Here is a 14995-nt window from a genome sequence, read left to right on the forward strand (position 1 = left end):
CCTGTTGTGTTAATAATATCACATTGTAATAGGATATGGACATCAGATGGGTGTAATTTCATTGAGTAGTTAAAAATCCCCAAAGATGTAATAGTTGATACTGGTGTACATACAATAAATAACCATTACACTTCATTTTAAGGTGTCCTTGTTGCAGTGTAATTATACCTTTAAGTACAGAGTAATATATACTTTCTATAGGGTTAGGATTAGGAATAAGATTTGGTCTAGGGTTGGTCGCATGCATAATTTACTGTTCACTGCTACATTAAGTACATGTAATATATGTAACAATGTAAAATAAAGTGTTACCAATAACTATTTAAAAATACAATTAGAAAAAGTTTACTGTGGTTCCTTGGAAATCTTTACCAAAGCAAGAAAATAAACAAGATGAGACGATATATATTTGCTGAAAAATTTTATTACCCTCAGAACATTTACAATTCCATTTCAGCAGATAATTTAAATTACTCTTGTGAAGGTGAAGTCAAATAAAATGAAAGAGTAGAGGAAATATTCACAGTGCAAAAACATACAATTTGTAAATCAGTGTGGCCCAATGCCTGGATGACACTCTCCTGTTACGTCTGTAACAATATTATCATACTGTTATAATGATATGTTCCTATCCAACTTAAACATACAAGAGATGAGGTACAAAAGGGCTTTTGCAACTCTGCAAATTTTGCAAAACTGCAGTCACATTCACATTTCTAAAGTGCTTCCTCTACAATGGCCTTAATTCAAAACCATGATGTAATGAGAATCTGCAACAATTTTAAATGAGAACAAATATATTCATGAAAATTCAGAACCCAAATAACCTTTATCATTCAAGTAGCTATTCTCTTGCATTGGTGGGAGAGGTTAGCATGGTCAGACAAAAAAAAAAAAAAAAAGCATGTTGTTAACCAGTGAGAATTAGCAAATATAATGAAAGCTGATCCAGTCCTTTTCTGCAGAACAATAGATTCTTAAAGACCTGTAAATTAAATCAATGGTTAAACCTATAAATTAATTAAACAGATACTTTTGCCTTATGTTCATCTCTTTCACTTTCATCTTTTTCCTTGTCATCTTTGTCTTTGTCCTTGCTCTTTTTGGACTTTTTTTTCTTATGTTTGTGTTTCTGTCCTTTGAGCTCTGATTCAGACTCATTACTTGTGTGTTTCTTATGCTTTTTGTGTTTTTTGTGCTTCTTGTGTTTCTTCTTTTCCTTCTTCTCCTTTTTGTCCTTTTTCTTTTTTTTGCTGTCCTGACTGCCCGGAGAGCTGGGGCTGCTGCTGTGTCCATGGCTTCCAGAGGGGCTTGGACTCTGGCTGCCACTGCTGTCTCGCTCTCGTCCTCTCTGCTCCATTTTGCTCTCAGTGTCCGAAGTCTCGCTGTCACTTTCGCTGTAGTCAGGAACAAACGCAGCCTCGTCGGTTTCCCGTGCTAAATCTGATGACAGTCTCGTGGAGCGCGCCGATGGGATTTTGACGTGGTCGCCATGTACGCCACCTTTCTCTGCATCAGACCTAGGCTCTGGAGTCAAAGCTCTATGAGGAGTCCTGTGCTCCCGGTCCTTTATAGGACGCACATCAGAATGCCTAGAACCCTGGCTCTCCTTACCGCATGGCCAGTGTCCTTTGTGATCCTCTGGGCCAGTTCGTTTTGGCTCTGGGGCATTCTGCGATGATGCTCTCTTATTCCTGCTTGGACTTGGACTCCTATTCGACTCCGGTGGTGCTTCAAGTGTTTTTCTCCCAGAGTCTGTGTGCAAGTCCTTTACCCTTGAGGGCGATACTCTCCTCCTGATTGGACTTCTCTCATCTTTTGATCTTGTGCCTAAGTGGTCTCTTGCATCATCTCTATGCTCTGGTTTCCTACTGGCAAGGCCTGTTGTTGTCTCTCTACCTACTGGCTTTCTAGAGGTTGGTTCAGGCCTGTCAGCTTGCCTGTCTCCTTGCCTGTCTCTGGATGACTGGGAAGAAGAGCTCCGTTCACTGCCATGGTCACTGCCTTTCTCCTGCACATGTTCTCTCTCCTGATTAGGTACACTAGGTTTCCTTTTATCAGTTATCTCACGATCTGCAGTGCTGCAGCGGTCTCTTTCTTTCCCTCGGTCCCTTTCTCGCTCTTTGTCTTTGTCAGAATCTTTCTCCTTATCACACGATGTGGGGTCCTTGGCAGGTTTGACATCTGCCTCTTTGGAGGCAGTAGGAGCTTTGTCAGCATGGGGAGACTCCTTGTCAGTTGATTTTGCAGCAGTGTTCTCCCCTGAAGGAGCAGAGCTGGATGTGTTGATGCCGTCTTTTCTAGTTGCAACCTTAGAATCATCGTCCTCAGATTCATAGTCCTCCTTTTCCCACTTGGAACGGGGCACCTGTATCATGACGATTTCGTCCTCAGCAGGGGTGGAGCTGTCATTGGTGTATTCTTCCAGGGTCTTTATCACAGTCTTCTTTAGGTCAAGCTTCTCCTCATGCTTTTTGATGGGGCTTCCTCCTGTGGAGCTGGTGCTGCCAAAGACAATAAATATGAATAAATGGATGGTACAGAAAATAAGAGTTGTAAAGTTAATTATTAATATTTAATTTCTCTCACCTGGTGTAATCAACCAATAAGGATCCTGACCCATCAGAAACATGCACCTTCCTTCTCAATTTTCCTCTAGACTTGTCCAGCCTGCCCTTTCCTGTGGCATGAGCAGAGTCCTCAGCTGAAACTGGCCGATCAATGCTAGATATTCTCTTGCCAATTTCCCTGTTGATTTTAATCTTTCTAACAGGCTCAGGCTTAATATCCATCAGAGACGGAATAGCTACTTTCTCCTTCTCAACTGGCCTTTCACTCTCCAGTCTGGGTTTAGGTTTTGGAGAGCTTTTGGCCATGTCAACTTCAATTTTTGCTATTTTTACCGGAGGAACATCCAGGTCTTTCGCAGATGGCTTGTCATCTTTCCGTTTCTTTTTATCCTGTTTGGCATCTTCTCTTGATGCCTTGGTGTGCATCTTCTCCTCAGTTTTCACAGGCTTCTCTGGCTCTTTTTTGGGGACTTTCCCATCTTTGTCAGATACTTTGTCTTGCTTTGGAAGGTCTTTCACCAATTCCTTCCTGCTTTTGAGCTCATCTTTGATGGGCTTCAGCTCCTGGTGGTGTTTAATGGGCCTAGACTGCATCAACTTGCGTGGGAGCATGAGTTTGGACTCTGAAGACTGAGGTTTACTTATTTCAGATTTGTGGGATGGTTCGTCTTTGACTCTCTTAATGGCTGGTTCAGGGGGAGCCCCCTTCTCTCGTGGTGCATCTGATTCCTTCTCTCTAACAGGCTTTGACATCTTTCCTGATGATTCCTTCTGCCCACTGCTTTCAGACCTTCGTTTACCTTTGTCAGATTTGCTTTTAGTCCTCTCTTTCTTCTCCTTTTCAGGGGTACTCTTGTAGGGCACTGCAGCACTATCCATAGGCTCATCCCTGACTGGTGTGGCATCATCCCGGCTTGAATTAATCAGCATGGAGTCCCCTTTACGATCATCTTTCCTGGAATCATCCATAGAGTCGGAGTGGCTGAAGAGATCACCATCGTCTCTCTTCTTTTTGCGATGTTTCTTATGTTTCAGAGACTTGGGGTCTGTAGCGGTGCTGCCACTTGGTTCTCTGTCCTTGATAGATTTCGAAGACTCTTTGTTAAGCCCTCTCCCTGGTCCAGTGGTGTTGACATGAAGGTGGCCATACTTCTCAGCACATTTTTCTTGGTATGTCATGGCAACTCTGCCTCTTGGAGGAACACTGTGGCTCTGAGGTGGTGGCGGGTAATCCTCCCGACGTCCCCTGCCGTAGGGGGAGTTTTCTCTTGGTCGGGGAGGAGCAAAACGCTCAGGAGTAAAGGGATCTCTGCTGCCTGGAACACGGCCCCTCATTTGACCACTTGGTGGGTTGTTATAACTCTTAAGGTATTTGTCGTACCACTCCCTGTATTCTCTTTCCCACTCTCTGTATCGCTCTCTCTCATAGGGGTCACTCTGGTCTACGTTTCGACCATAATAAGCCTTTGCATCATAAGGAGGGAGCTCTCTGTACCTCCCTGTGTATTTGCGCTCACCCTCATTTTGAGAAGGGGGAGGGAGTTTCTTGCTGGGACTGTGATTTCTATACATTGGAGATCTGGAGCGAGAACGATAGATTCCACTCCCCATCCCACTCATCTCCCGACCCCTATACGATGGAGATCTACTGTGGGAGCGATGGTATGTAGGAGTGCGTGACCTGGATCGATAGCTACGGCTTCGACCTCGGCCCCTGCGGGAGTATGGTGAGCGAGAGAAGGAGCGTGATCGGGAACGAGAGCGTGAGCGTGATCTTGACCGAGACCGGGATGGTGATCGAGAGTAGGAGCGTGGTGATCTGGACCGAGAGCGAGATTTTGAATAGGAATATGATGAGCCACTGTAGGAGGAACCCCTGTATGGAGATTTTGATCTGAAAAAGGAAGGCAAATTAGGACAATTTAGTTGATGCCAAACATTTCCCATCCAAAATGACAGTTTGCTGGTGGACTTGTATTTATCCTAACCTAGAGTAGGATCGCCTTCTCTCCTTCTGGATCTTTCTATACTCCAAAAGCTCTTTGGCAAAGTCATTGGTAAACTCTTCAAGTTTGGACGACTTCTCCCTGGTAACGAATCGACATTGGGAACTATTTATCAAAGACAGGAAGGAAATAAAACTTTGCAGTTAAAATTTGGTTATTCATTACAACACACATGATTATTTGGAGTGAGAGGGGAAGAATCCACACAATACTCCACACAATCCATATTTAATTAAAAGGTAACTCAAAAGACAAAAATAAATCATGATGCTTCAATCAAATCAACCATATAACCATTTTCATCTATATGAGGAATGAGCCAAGTAACCATTTCAAAAAATAAATTATTTATATATTTATATATATAAAATTATAGTGTTAGAACTCTACATACTCTTCTTTAAGTCTACGCTGCTGGCGGTAAAACTCCTCCTTGGATAGAAAAGGTGCTGCTGGCATAGAAGAGATAGGGTTGGCTATAGGTGGCTGGGCACCAGGAGGCACCCACGGAGCTGTCACAGGTGGGACAGGTGGAAATACAGGTGGTGGAATGTTGAAGGGAGGGGGAGGCTGCTGTCCTGGAGGATACTGTATGGGATACTGCTGAGGAACAACACCAGGAGGCTGAGGCATAGGGTGTGGTGGAGGAGGAAATAGAGCAGGAGGGCCATACACTGGAGGGATAACAGGCGGAAGATTTTGCACTGGTGGAGGCTGTGTTCTTGGTGGTCGCTCACTAGGAGCTCTCCCTCGATTTGTGGACCTGATAGGATAAATATACTGGAGTCAAGTATTCATCTTTTTTGGATCAAGCTGATATATTTAAAGATTTTACTCTTTGATACTTACGGATCCCACGCAGGACGGCTTCCAGTTGGCCTTGGTCCACTAGTCCTTGGCTGTCCTAAAAAGGGGAACAATTGTAAATAATTAAAAACCACCAAGTCAACAAAAAACAAACAAACAAAAAAACACCTAGATAGTGCCGATATTTTCTTACCTGGTCTGTGCATGTGGTGCTGAGGCATATTCGGCTTCCCAATCACTGGGACATGGAATCCCTATGCAAAACAAACGGGGGGAATCACTAAATTGTACTCATGGTAACAGGTTAAAGGCTGCACAGTAAATCTCCCCAAATCTCCCTACTTGGCTTGTCTGTTTTTGCAAAACAGAATTCAAATTACATTCTATTGTTTGCAACATTGTAAGTGAACAATTTTTATCTGACAAAGAAAAAAATGCTGCATATTGCATCTAAAATGTCATTTACTCAATATTTTAGCATTAACAGAATTACTCTAGCTCATGTATGTCTATGTAATTCTCTATTATTAGCTAACTTAAAACACTGTAAAAAGATAATACCTTTGAAAAAGATGAAGTTGTTGGGACAGAGGGTTCTGAAGGCGGCACAACAGTAGATGCTGAGACCTCTGGTTCCCTGAAAAAAAAAAAAAACTTTAACAAGTGCATAGACATACGAGTCCGGTACCTCATGTTTTACACAACTAGTGGATGCTCTGAAGTGCAAGAAAATTATTTACTTAGATGAAGGAGGGTCATCCTGCTTAACAGAGTGTTGAGGAGAGTTCACCACAGGGCTATAGTTTGATGCTGCAGGTGCAGTGCTGCTGTGTACAGTAGAGCTGCTAGAAGAAGGCGGGGTACTGGAGGGCTGATGAGTGCTAACAGGAGATAAAGGGGCAGCAGGTGTGCTTTGGGGAGGGCTGCTATCAGCTGTTGAGCTCGGAACATTGGCCATAAGAGGGTCCTGCTGGCGTGAGGTTGCCAGTCTCAGAGGTGGCCGCTGAGCAGTAGCCTGTGTTTGGGCTCCTTGTGTAGTAGCAGCTGCAGCTTTTCGAATCCTCTTGGTATAACCGGTTTCATTCCTAAAATTATTCACTGCCTGGGGTTGGAAAGAAAAGGTTGTGTTAATGTTCTACTATTAAGTTAGAAGCAAAACACAGGAGTTTACCAATGATTAAGATAGGGATTTCTTACTTGGCGCAAGAATTTGTTCGCGATCAAAGCATCAGGAGATACATCTGATTGTTTGCAGGTTGGGCAAACATGTTCGTCAGACTCCAGCAAACATGTCCGAATACCTGCGGTCAAAAGACTGTAAGCTTTCAAAAGTCAAAAACACTTCACCTTTCTGACATTTGTTTGTAGAGACACTTACACTCATCACAGTAGCTATTTCCACAGCAGGGGATAACCACAGCATCTGTCATTAAATCCTTGCAGATCAAACACAGCAGCTCATCAGGTACAGGATCTTCTTCCTCTGAAGATGAAGATTGATTTTGGGGCAAGAATGGTGGCTTCTCTTTTTTCCCAATGGCATAGGCCTCACTAAAAGTAAGCGTAATATGATTAATGAAATTGGCACGTTGAGGCCACTACTCTGATGGTTTTGCATAATTGTGTCAGAAGTGAAAAATATGAAAATTTTTCTTTAACACAATCACTTACAGGAAGGCCAAGTATACTCACGCATCAATAGTAGGAATGGCATATATTCCACTGTTGGTCAACATGACTCCCTTTCTGTTTGGATCATCAACCTCCACCATGAAACTCCGAGGAATTCCTGTGCTTTTCTTTATCCGTTGAGGAGCTTCAAAACTTCGATCCTGCTAACGCATGGTTGATATGCAAGATTAAATTTCTTCTCTGACCAAATAAGCATACTATGGTAATAAAATGCTTACGCACACAAAAAGCTATAGTAAGCGTCACCAAGTTCAAATCAGTTGTAATGTTAAAACAGCTGTGGTAATGAAAACCCAATTACCCCATTCGTTGGGCAGTTTCGGATATAATGTCCAGTTTTTCCACAACGAAAGCATGTGTAGTTTGGTGGAGGTGGACCAACAAGCTTCTTTGCATAACTAATGAATAGAGATTCATGTTAGAATTGACACTGAGTAATTTAAATAAAATGTCAATGTCTTGAATTGCATACTTACTGGATAGGGTCATACTCATGGTTGGACTGAGACATCATTGCTTTTATTTTGTCTTCCTCTGAAGCATTTGTTTCAGCAAGATTGGCTGTCTGTTTAACAGGTAATAATTTTTTCACATATAAAATCAATGTTGGAATGTTCAATCGAGCCCAGAGTTTTACTGAAACCTTGTCCTGTAAGAAGCAGCTTCTTGCCTCTATCAGTGCGTGATCTTTAAAAATACTAAAACGTAAATTATGAGTACCACCTCAGGCCTTGAAATGACAACAGCCATTTCATATTAACCATAGCAAAAGAGCTTAAATATAAAATTCATAATCAAAAGACAATCGACAACTCATGCAAGACTTAATACCAACTACACACATGCATTGCCCATTGTCTAAGAGTTTTTTTCCTCCATTTATTTAGTTTTATTGGAATGTCTCTTGGGGATGTGTCATATGAACACAAGATTTCACACTAGCACATGAAATGCAGTCATAGCAGAAGACATGTACACAGTACCAAATTACAATGGCATGATCAACCTGAAACTCAAACTTGCTGTTGTACAAAAATTACACTATATTGTGAAGTATTTTGACATAAGAATAAATACAATTAACCATTATCCATAATAGAGCAAATGCTGCTGGTGTTTTTAAAGTCCAGTATATAGAAAAATATAGTTTTGTGAAGACTGCTCATATTGCTCTTAAAATAATTATAATAAAAAAAATCCTCAAGTGAGGGAATTTAAAAAAATCCAGAGATTTGATCTTCAATGGGAAAAAGAAAACAAAAAGATCACAACAGGATTCCAGAGTGCTTCATTTTTCAATTAAGAAGAAAAAAAAAAAAAAAAAAAAATCAACACCTGCAATTAGCATAATGTGGGCAAGAGGCTTATACAGTATTCCACTCCACACTGATAAAAGGCAGTTGGCTCACTCTTTACAGGACCAGGCTTTCACACAAGTATCAACACAATTATACAATTATCAAACAATGAGCATATATCATTAATAACTCTATTAATCTTACAATTAAAATGAATGTAATTACTGATATGCAGCAAAATACAAAATTCTCAATATAATTCCTGATAAGCAAGTTTCTAATGCAAAACATACAATTTCACAGAGTATTAAACAACCAATTTCACTTAACATTCTAAGCATACATAAGCTAGATGTGACAAACCACAAAATTATATTGCACACTTGTGCCTACATTATGGCTTGCCAAATCCAAAACACGTAAGTTAGATACAGTAGAACAGTGTATCAAGTAGTTACAGAGTTTAAAATACCTTTGAAAGCAGGGCCAGTGAAATGGATGAAGAATCATCAATCTGTCATCGGAAAGAAAACATTAAAACAAAGAGGGGTTGACCACTATGTCAAGGCACAAATCTATCATGCCCAATAGAGAGAATTTGGACAAATAGAAGTCTTCAAAGTTAACACTGTATAAACACAATTAGTAATATTACAACCAAATCCTAATGGAAAGACATGAAATTTATTTTAGAAGCATTTAAAACTATAAACCATAGTTAATAGAACATTACATATTTTATCTTGAATAAGTTCATCACTAGGGTTGTCACGGTACCAAAGTTTTGCGGTTCTCGGTACCAGAGCAAAAACTGTTGAATCAAGTACTTCAAAATGTTTTGTTCCGTTAAGTCTCGCCCGTTGATTATCACTGTAAATCATTGCAGTTTCACATTCAATCGTGCATGTAAAAACAGCTGTCAACCCAGAAACTTAGCAGTGTCCTTGGCAGCATGAAAAAATTAATTTGTATTTAGATTGTGAAGAGCCCTTAATAAATCACTAAGACTGTCAATCTCTGAAGCGCAAGCTCACTGAATTCTGCACTCTTGGCGAAAACTTGCGTTATAACAAACAAAGCCTGTCTTAATTGTACAATGAATCTCTTATTTACATCGTGTTTACACTGTTGGTTATAATGATAGGATTTGTGAGTATGCGGCTCACGTTGAACAAATCCAAACTTTGTGAGCTTTCAGAGGTGTTAGGCAAATTCTGACTAGCACCTCTAATAGGCCATCGTGTTCACGTGCTCAACAGATATGATTGGCTACAAAACGCTTGTAAAAACACGTTGCAAATAGAAACCTTTGATGCTCAGAGCACTCAAACGAGTGAGTATGAAAGCAGCATGTATCAGCGGGTACCGAATATACCCGGTACTAGAGAAATGCTGGTATCGTCAACATTTTTGTTTGTACCGACTGGTACGTTTGACAACACTAGTCATAACCAATTAATGGATATTTTTTAGCTTTGAGTCACTGAACACGTGAAAAAAAGCATATAGCTTCATAGCCATGTTTCGCAGACCACGGCAATTACTTGTAATATAAGAAAGATGTAACTCATCAAAAAACCCTATGGAAAGTGAACACACAGGGCCTTAAGAAAGATGTGAGGGAGTTAAACACTGAAGTTTTATTGTACAGTAAGTCATATAAAAAATGCAATTTATTCATATAGAAAATATAACTAATACAACAGGCCATATAGGATATGAAATGTGTATTTAAAACTGTTCACTGGAATTAGGTACTTTTGTAAATAAGTGTCCTACATAATGTGCCTTGCAGCGGGTCAATTCTTGTATAGCTAGTTTGGGTCTCAACATCACATAAGTACATGGGAGAGAAGCAAACTACAAGTGCTATCACAAAGATGTTTTTTTTTTAGTTTTTTTTGCATAGTTCATCTGTCACACTGGCCAGTTGCATAAACCATTTAGACTAGTCTTAAAAGTTAGTCATCTCATTTTTTCCTTCAAGACTGGTCCTAATTTTTTTTTCAAGTCAGTTACATAAAAAGGTAGATTGGTCTTATTGGATTTGAAAAAGTAGGTCAAACCAGTTCAAGACACAGTCTTAACCACATAGTGGCCAAGTTTATGCAACTGGCCCAGTAGCTGATTTGCATACATTAGAAAGAAGACATCAAATATGGAAAAAAAGTACAAGTCACATGATTCAAATATGAATAAGCAGATTTCTGTGGAGAATTAAAATACAATGTTCAAAAAAAGATAAATTGTTCGAATAACCACACTTTAGCACAGTTCGCCATGTCAGAATGACACAAAATCTAGCTGAAACGATCTGTAATCACAAAAGTTGTGCCCAAAAATCACCCTCTCACTGATACCGACTTTTTACCAATCCAATCCCCCCCTCCTCCTCCCAATCGCTGAATAAGCCGCTGGTCTGGAATTTCACCCAAATGTGTTTTCTTCCGTTTCCCAACATATTTTGTAAAATAAAGCAATAAGCTACAAGAACCAAAGTAACTTTACAAAGGGTAAGAACTATTGTCATCACATTATAGTTGAGCAACTGTTTATTTGCAGTAGTCAAAGTGTTTTGACTACATTAGTGGTTAAGTAAAAAGTAAAAAGACATTTTAAAGTGTCTATATAGGCCTAAGATGTACAATTTCTGCAACGATTGGCTCTCTTAAAATAAACAAATTTGAAAAAGTTATATAAACGTAAAATAGATTGAGAATTCACAGATAATTTAGTGTACAGTTTTAACTAGAACAGGGAATTTAAATTAAGTTGTACAACTAAAGGTAGGCTAATTTGTTTTCCATGAACGAAAATTTAATAATTAAAACTACATAAGAGCCAAGTCTCGTTTGATTATCCTTTGAACGCCAAGAGCCAGTTTCCAAAACACTGAGCCAAGTCAAGAACAAATCGCCTGTAAAAAATACATGTTTCACCTTGTCAGTTAGTCCAAGGCAAGGCTCATTATGTTTTAGGTAACACACTTTGATAAAAAAAAAAAAAAAAAAAAAACTCAGTCTCTCGCACACTCATACATCCACACAACTAAATCAAACTATTGTGCCTTATAATAGCAATTGAGTAAACATAAGTAGTCAGACACTGAAGCTGTATGATACAAGGTGAAGTTAATAAATAACACAATGTATTTTTTTTATTTAAAAACAAACAAACAAAACAAAATAAAACACAGCTTTTTACAGATGTGTCACTTTAAGGACAAACAAATTGAACATTGGCCATGTTCAAGTATTATGTAGATCAATATGATCTTACACTACACTGTACAACAGAATTCATATTTGTAGATGACTTATTCAATGTGAAACAGTGTATTAGCATGCGCACAGACTTCTGTACACACTGGAAATTGTATAAAAACATGAAAATCAATGCAACAGCTTTTAGCGAGTCACACAATATAAACATTAAGCTCAACACACTGTGTTATCTTCAAACAGGTTTCAAAGACAACATTGAGGAGCATTAGAATTTTCTTAAATTATTTCAAGACAAAGCAACTGCTGAGGAGTTTGAAAATGTGTGTAATGAGACAAGGAAATGAGGTGTTTTTACATACTGCTTTTGAAGATCCACTTGGTTCAGATCGATCGCTGCAAAACAAAACAAAAAAAAGAGGTTACCTTCCAATTAAAATGACTCAACGCTGATGATTCTTCAACATTAACTGCAAGGCCACATTCAAACTGCTTAACTGAAATGAGGAGCATTTCTGAAGGTGCCAATTACGCTCTGCTAAGGCTAAAAAAAGGATAGGGTTGAATTCAGGCTGATTAGGACACTTTTTCCAACCACGTCATCTTAAAGGGATTCAGGGTGATTGGGACACTTTAATGTGTTCACCCAAAAATAAGACTTCTGTCATCATTTACTCACCCTCATGTTGGTCTATCACTAAAGGTATTATTAAGAATGTCTGTAATCAAACAGTTGACGGCAGCCATTGACTTCCATAGTATTCTTTTCCTACTATGGAAGTCAATGGCTCCCGTCAACTGTCTAGTTTCCAACATTCTTCGAAACATCTTTTTTTTTTTTGTTCAAAAGAAGAAGAAAACTCATACAGGTTTGGAGCAACATAAGGGTGTGAGTAAATGACAGAATTCTGACAGAGGGTGAACAATCCCTTTAAAGTATCCCAATCACCCGGAATTCACCCCTTTTGGATTTTTTTTTTCAACCTGCCTACAAAAAAATAAAGATCACCAATTTATATTAAAGCATTTAAAGAATACTTCAAATAAATTGTCGTTTGAATATTGCCTTTTAACCCGTATGACTTTCTTCCAGGGAACACAAAAGTAGTTTGGTAATAGCAGTAGCAATATTCACAATTGCTCATAATACAATGAAAATACAGTTTGGGGCAGGTTTGACTCCAAATGCCATTGTTTATCCACTACTTTTATTAAATCACAGCACATTAAGTTCAAAAAACTTTAGAGAACGAAAGTTTGGATTAATATTAGGGCAATTTTAGTTATGGGGTGAACTGTTGAACCTAAAGGCTCTGCTTTGAGAACATACAAAAGACAATATAAAACACTGCAGAGCAGATGGAAAAAGCAAATTAAAGAGTTAGTGTACTTACATGACATATGTTTTGCTTGTCGACTTAAGCCCTCCAATAGGGATTCGTCTGATGATGACAGACGAGTTTTTGGGGATGAGGGCTCCATCATCAGTGTATTCTGTAAGCAAAGGCAAGAACAACAAAGCCATTAATCAAAATGCCACATTTTCCATTATTTTTTCTAACCGATATCACGGAGAGGAAACGACGCGTAAACTCGTAAATACAAAATGGAGTCTTCACTACACAAGTAACTTATGCGGGCAAAATCAAAGTTTAAATTGAATTAATATTCATAAATATACTACCGTACTATTCATGACAGTTTATTTCACAAACGTAATAATTCGACTTAAATAATTAAGACAACGCTGTTGGCCCTCAGGATTTGGCCTTGTTACCGAACGCTTAGCGTTAGCTAGCATAGCTGCTAACGTTACATTAGCTTTGAGCTTACTACAGTAATAAAGACAAACTGAAATTTATTACACAGGTAGTCTTTCAGGCCACGTAAATATTCGTTTTAGTTTTAAGCAACCTCAAAAATTGTGTGTAAGCAACTCATTTGCCCAGCTTACCTTCTTTAGTCTGAGCGTTGGTGATTTGTAGGTCGCAATCCGCGGCCTTCAGCTTTTCTCGCCCCATGATCTGGCGTTTCAAATCACTGAGCGTGATGTGAAGGCCATCAAAGGTGACCGTATCGTAGTTAAGTTTAGAAGAAAACTTGTAATGGACACAAGACATGTTTAAACAATCCTTGTGGTCAGATACCACCACACACAACCAAACTCAACTACAATTCGCACGATCGCGTGGGCTCTCCCAGCGATCAACCTTACTCAATGTCAGTTTATCAGCTTAACAATTCAAGCATAATAATAGCCATATTTGCTCATCTCAACACTCTCTTTAATAAAGAGTCACCACTAAAGAGGTCGTGTGGATTTTGCCTCAAGTGAATAACTGCGATTTGAAAATATCAAGTGTTCAAAGAGATTGTGATCAAGTGCAACACGCAATCTTAATGACGCAAGTGACTTTCAGTCCACGGAATTCCCCGGCCGAAGCCAGAAATTCTCCTGCGGTTTCTCAAAGTCCCAGGACCATATGGCGGTTAGCCGTGAGCTGTCCGTAAGGTCCAACTCTGACAAAGAAATAAAGAGTTCAAACGGTGTCCGTATGGGTGAAAGTGTAGAGTCCTGCCAAAAATGTCGCCCAAGTGTCCGCGTCAAAGTTCCTCCGAAATGTTTGTTCGGCGTAGTCCAAATTTCACCAAAACACACACCGACGTAGTTTGAAGCCAGGCCTGAAACAATGTGCTAGCAGCTAGTGTGATCAACCTAAAATGGCGTCCATCACACATACAAAAAAAACAACAAAAGACTAACTGTTACAGCAAACCCATTACAAAACGCTAAAACAAGACGAGCAAGAAAAACGGTCCTCCTTTTATCAAAATACTGCCGCGGTAATCCAGTCGCCCCGTCGTAAACACTGGTGACCACATAGATGTTTAAATCACAGATTGACCGTGCTGACTACATGCGATTTCGAAAACAACTCGACGACTGCACGCACTCGAGGGGTTTCCGCAGAAAACGCAGGGGCAAAGAATAAAGACGTTACTAGGAGGGGCAACGACTACGCATGCGCATAGCCTACCAATTGCGGAACGTCAACATCTATTGTAAGAATGGCAACAGACAGTAATACAAATAATAAATGGAAACCTTACTCAAATCACATAAATATGAACTTTTGTAAATGTAAAGATCGTTTTCAGATTGCATTGTTTCATTAAATGCCAGAACATGTTTGTTAGTAGATTTATGCAACGTTAAAAATAAATAGGCTACATTGCTTTTCTGTGTCTTTACATTGGTCACCAAAGCCAAATAATATATAAAATGCATGAATCAAAAATTATCAGACAAAATGTTTTGGTAAAATATCAAACTGTAGGCTACAGCTGTCTAGTTAGCAGCACTTTATAAAAGATACACTTCGCATAAAAATCCGTTTACA

The 14995-nt window shown here is 39.4% G+C and overlaps 1 protein-coding gene across 4 annotated transcripts; it reads right to left on the reverse strand.

Moving 5' to 3' along the window:
- Positions 1 to 404: 404 nt before the first annotated feature.
- On the reverse strand, positions 405 to 14598 carry rbbp6 (retinoblastoma binding protein 6). 4 transcript variants are annotated; one of them, XM_084387658.1, is made up of 17 exons: positions 13549 to 14598; positions 12989 to 13088; positions 11957 to 11990; positions 8846 to 8887; positions 7552 to 7640; positions 7377 to 7473; positions 7076 to 7215; positions 6762 to 6934; positions 6581 to 6684; positions 6124 to 6485; positions 5945 to 6020; positions 5577 to 5637; positions 5426 to 5480; positions 4971 to 5339; positions 4559 to 4681; positions 2590 to 4464; positions 405 to 2504 (listed from the first exon to the last, which is right to left on the reverse strand). In XM_084387658.1, exons 1-17 carry the CDS (start codon positions 13712 to 13714, stop codon positions 1022 to 1024), a joined length of 5349 nt encoding a protein of 1782 aa, XP_084243784.1. In that variant the 5' UTR covers positions 13715 to 14598; the 3' UTR covers positions 405 to 1021. The 4 variants fall into 4 exon arrangements, with proteins under 4 accessions (XP_084243784.1, XP_084243783.1, XP_084243785.1 ...); XM_084387657.1 differs by having other exon boundaries at positions 7076 to 7218; positions 13549 to 14544; XM_084387659.1 differs by having other exon boundaries at positions 4559 to 4657; positions 7076 to 7218; positions 13549 to 14542.
- Positions 14599 to 14995: the final 397 nt, after the last annotated feature.

Source organism: Rutilus rutilus (genome assembly GCF_951802725.1).
Source record: "Rutilus rutilus genome assembly, chromosome: 1".
Taxonomy (NCBI): Eukaryota; Metazoa; Chordata; class Actinopteri; order Cypriniformes; family Leuciscidae; genus Rutilus; species Rutilus rutilus.

Coding starts and splice junctions, on each gene's coding strand:
- rbbp6 (XM_084387657.1), bottom strand. CDS start 13,714: ATGTCTTGTGTCCATTACAAGTTTTCTTCTAAACTTAACTACGATACG. Junction 6,021..6,123: donor GATGACCCTCCTTCATCTAA/GTAAATAATTTT, acceptor TTTTTTTTTCAG/GGAACCAGAGGTCTCAGCAT. Junction 5,481..5,576: donor GCACCACATGCACAGACCAG/GTAAGAAAATAT, acceptor TCCCCTTTTTAG/GACAGCCAAGGACTAGTGGA.